The sequence below is a fragment of the Cariama cristata genome, unplaced genomic scaffold (assembly GCF_000690535.1).
Source record: "Cariama cristata isolate BGI_N322 unplaced genomic scaffold, ASM69053v1 scaffold33490, whole genome shotgun sequence".
Lineage (NCBI taxonomy): Eukaryota > Metazoa > Chordata > Aves > Cariamiformes > Cariamidae > Cariama > Cariama cristata.
Window position 1 is genome coordinate 17,871 of NW_009596947.1, and position 5,828 is coordinate 23,698.

The 5,828-nt window shown below is 40.2% G+C and overlaps 1 protein-coding gene across 1 annotated transcript in view; it reads left to right on the plus strand.

Annotated features, from left to right (window-relative positions):
- DVL1 (dishevelled segment polarity protein 1) overlaps positions 1-5,828 on the plus strand; it is a gene marked incomplete at its 3' end in the record, with an annotated part of 23,341 nt that overhangs the window by 9,444 nt on the left and 8,069 nt on the right. The window contains exons 6-7 of the mRNA XM_009708084.1: positions 14-81; positions 1,710-1,859. Of these exons, the coding sequence (XP_009706386.1) occupies positions 14-81; positions 1,710-1,859 (218 nt within the window). The remainder of the gene's footprint in view (positions 1-13; positions 82-1,709; positions 1,860-5,828) is intronic.

Sequence of the window (5,828 nt, forward strand, 5' to 3'; positions counted from 1 at the left end):
TCTTTCTTCCTAGACCTATCAGCCTAACAGTAGCCAAATGCTGGGACCCTACTCCCAGGAGTTATTTCACCATCCCCAGGGGTGAGTATGTAGTTGTGCTCTTTGCTGGGTTCCTGTGGAGCTCTCAAGGTCTAGAATGTTTTCAGCCATTTTGTCGTCTAACAGATTTCCATTCCCTACAAGTTTGATACTTTTAAGTTCGGTTGTGTTTATTTGCTTTTTGTTTTGGGAGGCAGGGGTTTAAGATACTCTTTCTGAGAATCTAGTGCCCACTGAATTCATGGGAGTTTTTCTTTTGATTCCCGTGGCTTTGGATGAAGCTTTTAAACTTTTGCTGGATATATCCTCGTAATCTTAACCTTTCAATTCATAGAAAGTTTGGAGGATAACTATACTTCAGTGTTAAAGAACCTCATTTTGTCACATGTACACTTCTTAGAATTTAAACGGAATATTTTTAAAATCTGAGGCAAACAACATTGTTTGATACACATAAAACCTTTTGAAAATGATCTAGTTTTAAAACTTCTGGCTTAATGAACCTTTCAAGAGTGGTAAAAGATCTGTGCTCGTGTGACAGACACAGCTGCCTCCTACTGGTGAGTTCTCTGCTTATGATATTGAAACCAGCTTCTTACCAATCCTAAGAAATTGAGGATAGCATTGAAATTAATGCAGTAGACTCGTGCGGACTGCAGGAGCTCGCTCAGTTGAAGTCCTTAGGAAAACCAGCATAATCAAAAGAGAAGTCCCACAAATCACATATTTCAGATTTGCTACAGGGAGAGCTTGTGTATCAGTTTGTCCTTTGTTCAGCGAAGGTACATGCATTATTATCCAAGGCAAACAACTGTTTGTTATCCTGTGTTGTAGGCTAAACTGGTTCTAATAATGTGTGTGAGATATTTTGTGGAAATACCTAACATAGGCAGAGGTCTTTTACATAATTTCTGGTTTTAAGGCAATGGAACAACAGCCACTATAATTCAGAAGAAGTAATCCAGATTATAGGGAAATTTGAGTTTAGCTTTAAAAATTACTTGCTATGTGGCTCTTCTTAAGGTCTGAGTGTAATTTTCAAACTCTTCTCTGACACCAGTCTCTTCAAATGGTCTTTATATGTCTTGCCTATTTATTTTGCAAGACTATTCCAGTCCTAAAAAGTTTCATTATGGCTGCTGAAAACTCTTGAGAGGGGAATTCCATGATGCCTCATTTCTGCAAATACAGAGCGCCAGAGTTACTGTTCTGATTCACCTTCAGCAGATGATTCACCTTCTGTCTGAGTGGTTATTTTGGATCCAAGACCCTTACAAATAAGGAGGGATCTTCCTCTCAGCTGGGGCAAAGCGTTTGGTAGTACTTCACGTCATGGCAAAATGAGAATCTCTATCTCACTGTGTAGAATAATAGTGAAATATTATTACTGGACTGGTAGCTTTCCCACAAGGGCAAATATTTCACTCCTACTGCCATTACAGGAACAGAAGCATCATGGTTTTATCCTATTAGGCTAGTGCGGCAATTGCTAGAGGAAACTACTGCTGGCAAGGTGCTTTTTGTTCTCTTGTGCTGGTGCTATTGGAGTTGTACTATCAGAATGACAAGGACTTGTGCACCCCCAAAAAATTCCTTCATACTCTAGGTCTTAGTGTTTACTGCAAATCTGATTCCATTTGTCTTTTTCTCCCTTTCTGGTTGTTTTGCAGCTGAACCAGTGAGGCCAATTGACCCTGCAGCATGGATCTCTCATACCACAGCCATGACGGGAGCGTACCCCCGTTACGGTATGAGCCCCTCCATGAGCATCACCACATCTACCAGCTCCTCACTAACAAGCTCAATTCCCGATTCGGAAAGTAAGTCACACTGCGGCCAGCACAGGGCAGGTGTCTTCTGCTCGGGGCCAGCAGTGCAGAGCTGTGCGCAAAACCGACCCCAGCCACAAGCACGATGAAAACGACAGCCGCCACAGAACTCTTGAATGCTTTCTTAAATTTGTAATTCTTATGGGGAGCATAAAACCTGTTTCCAAAGGTCAGAAGTTAATGCAGTGGTGTTTTGCCAGGGTTCACATTAAGGAAGAGGTGGCTTCTGGTCCCTTTTAAAGTTACAAGGCAGGCCTCCAACTTTATCCCCTCAGATGAATGTGAGAGCTTCCTCCTTGCATTTGACTGTTTTTTAATAAATTTACACAATTTATTTCAGGTAGATGTCACTGGGTAATAATGTTAGTGTATCATTTAGAGAATCTTCCACTGATATTCACATAGCCGCCTTTTATACTTTTTTATACTTTCAGAATTTATTGAACAAGATAAAAACAAATGTAATGTCCCACGTGAAATTGTGGTTAGAGTTCAGCCTTCTTTCCTGGTTTGTCTGTCTATGGCAGTCTCTAAACTAGTCATATCCCTGTGACCAACAAGTTTTCATGATTCCTTCTTGGAAATTTTTGTTTAAAGAATATACACTCTTCCTTGCTTTTACTCTTCCTTTGCTTTCTGATGTAGGCATGGGATAAAAGCTAGCTTTTGCTTTGAAATACATGGCAGTAAGGCAAGACCAATAAACGAGGAGCATGTGTCTGAGAACGCTATCCACTGAAGTCCTAGTTCAGGAAAGTGTTCATATTTAAAACAGCACTTCTATTTACTTGATATGAAAGTTTTGAGGTACTTTACAGTTCATAAGTATGTGTTTGTTTCCTGTAATATTAATATGGAGGAATTTCTCTAGAGATGCAATCTATCAAATTTGTTCATCTGTAGCAAGGAGATTTATTATATTTGTTTATATACACATAGAAATCTTGAAGTGGCTTTAAAGTTCTGAGGAGATTATCTCATTTGTTGAACAATGCTACCTCAGTATGCATTCGTTGAAAGCCAGATAAATACTTGTTTAACAGGGATGCTTAAGTGTCTGCCAGATCTGGAGTCTAAATTTAGGACTGAGTAACTTTTTTCATTTTGTAAGATTTTTCCAGAGAGAAAGGGAGGATATAATTTAGAAAAAACAACAAAACAAAACAAACAAGAAAAATAACACTTTGAGGATTTTAAAGACCAACGTGGTGTTGGTGATTAGTGACAGAATCTTCCTGGACAAATGCCTGGCTGAAGCATGAAAGTTGCATTTGCAGGGACCAGTTAAATCCTATCAGTCTACATAGGTATCTGCCTCTTTTTCTTCTACCCTCTCTCAGATTTTATAAGCACATAGTTCCTGGAATTGAAAGGGCAGTTATCCTTTTTGTAGGTGTAGTAGCTCAGTGCCTCTTTAGATAGTAGGCAGCACCACTGAAGGGGAAATACATCCACAGTAGAAAGCAAGTGAAGCACTTACCTGATGACTGCTTTATCCTGAGATGTGTTTTCAGCCTTACAGGTACTAAGGATTGCTGGAATCAAATGTATCTTCTGATTGCTGTCAAACAACAAGAGTCTGTTACTCTGCATTCCTCTTGAACTATTCATGTATTGTGTGCCTTGATATATAGTGATGTGATTGGGAAGTGTGGAACACAGATGCCCTCTCAATCATACTTTTAAAATAAAGGTTATTTGGGAGCAGAACCACCTTTCTGGAGACAGCTTCTCATTTCTATGCCAGTGACTTACAACATTTCCTTTCCTGAATGCAAGAAAACACGGAGTACCCCTGACCTTTATTGTGACCTTCTGCTTAATGCTCCTTCCTTCAGTTCAGTCCTGTCACCCCCCTCCCTGAACACTGCAGGCAGCCCCTCAGGGCCCTAGGTACAAAGAGGACCTGTCACGTGAACCTCTTTGGCAGGAAAGACGAAATTGGGGAGGAATGGAGGTGGAGAAAGAGAGGCGAGGAGAGACTGTGCATTGACATCTCAAAAAACAAATTGCTTCATGCAAAATGGGGTTTTCTAACTTCATGTTCCAGTGCAAGATTCTCTGTTTCAGTTCCTCTGAGGCTAGAGTCACTGGTATTTGAAGCAAATATAATAGCTGCTCTACAGCATCTGGCTGTGAAAGTGGAAGCAGTGAATTAATGAAGTCATCTTAGAGAAGTCTGTTTCATGGTTCCTTGTTTTAAGTATTGTGAATGTCTGCTGCTTTACTCTGTATAGCAAGGCCAAGATAATGTCAATGGACTGAATAACTGCATTCCCTCTGACTAGCATTCCTTTGCTCTCTAGCCTCTGGATCAAAGGTGAAATTCTCATATCTGAAACATTTGCACAGCCACCATCACACCAGTGCTAGTGATTAAAGTAGCTGAGGTTTTGGGGCCCTACGAATCACCACCACAAAGTAGGAATTATTCAATGTTAGCTCTTTATTTTCTCAGGTGCATTTCTTCAAAACCAGGACTATGCAAACCAAGGCAGACTGAGGTGTTTCATAGTAATTATTGCTTTAAAAAGTACCTTGTTCTCCAGCAGTGTTCTGGCTGATGCAGGAGAATATTCTCTCACAGTGGTTTGCGAGTGTTGACCTTGCTGCCTCAGTCAGTGCAAACTCTGCTTCTCACTTACTCTGCTAAAGGTAGATTTTTCCAGCCCCTTTTCTTCCACTACAGGACCCCTTTCTGCAAAGCGGTGCTGTCCCATTCCATGAGATTAACTTCAAGTGTTTCAATGTTTCATGAAAGTCTTGCTTTTCCAAAATGCAGTCCACTGACATTGTTGGAAAGTTCTCTTTTTCTCTTGCATGGACTTCAGAGGATTTTGAATTGAGATTTCAAACTATTTCTGCTTAATAGTATTCAGCCTGCGGTAGTGCATAATTTCCTGGGGCCTTTTTGTTTGGGGAAATATGTACTTCCTTACTCAAATAAGAATACAAGCCAGTGGTGGTATTACACATGGTAGGACTTTGTTTTCCTGGAGCATACACCTCTTTTATTACCAGATTCTTCTAATGGGAAAAAAATGCCACTCAAAACCAATAACCAAAGCCCTGAGAAAGCTTTGCGATAGATCTGGTTCCCCAGAAAGAAGTTACTGTCTGTGCCGTTTCTCAGATTTGCACAGATCTGTGCAAGCGGTCAGGTAGTCAGGCCCACAGTTGACTGAGTTCAGATGAAAGTGGGTGCATTTTCGATACATCTTAGAATTTTTCATATTTGTACAGCAACTAGCAGACTTAGAAAATATTGATAATCATTTGACCAGTGTTGTTCTTTATAAGGATTTATATTTATTATATTTTATTTATCAGGATTGCAGGTCTCCAAGAAAATACAATTTATTGCTCTCCATGCTTGAATATTGGTTTGTTGGGTGTTTTTTCCCCCCAAACATACTGCTTTTTGCCACTAACCAAACTAACTTAAAGCAAAAGCAAAATTTTAGTGTTTATTCAAACTTTGTAAGTATTGAAACTGCATGCATAGAGGGTCTGGGATATTTTCATGCATATTAGCAGTGCATGTATTTGAAAGAAGCATTTTCAGTTTTCATTGTTTCATGTTTTTACCTTTTGTCAAAATTTTGGGTTGCTGGAAAAGGACAAAATTGGTTCCCTTGTGCTTTTGAAAGGTGGGTGATACGGGGAGCTGGGAGAAGGGAGGGGTGGAGAGTTTCTGAATTCCTGCTAGCTGAACTACAAACACAGGACACATGCTCGATGTGAATTTTCTAGGGCTGAGAAGATGGGAGCAGGAAGGACTGGGTGCTGTATTCAATGAATATAGTCATCTTACATAGAGTCAGGATGATTGAGTTCTGCACAGAACACAAGAAGGCTGGTAGACTCTTGGACCCAGATTCACCCCACTGGGCTTTCAATATTACATGCCACTTTGCCTCTGTGTAATGTAGAGAAGGAGTTTCTAAAGGAACTAGACTC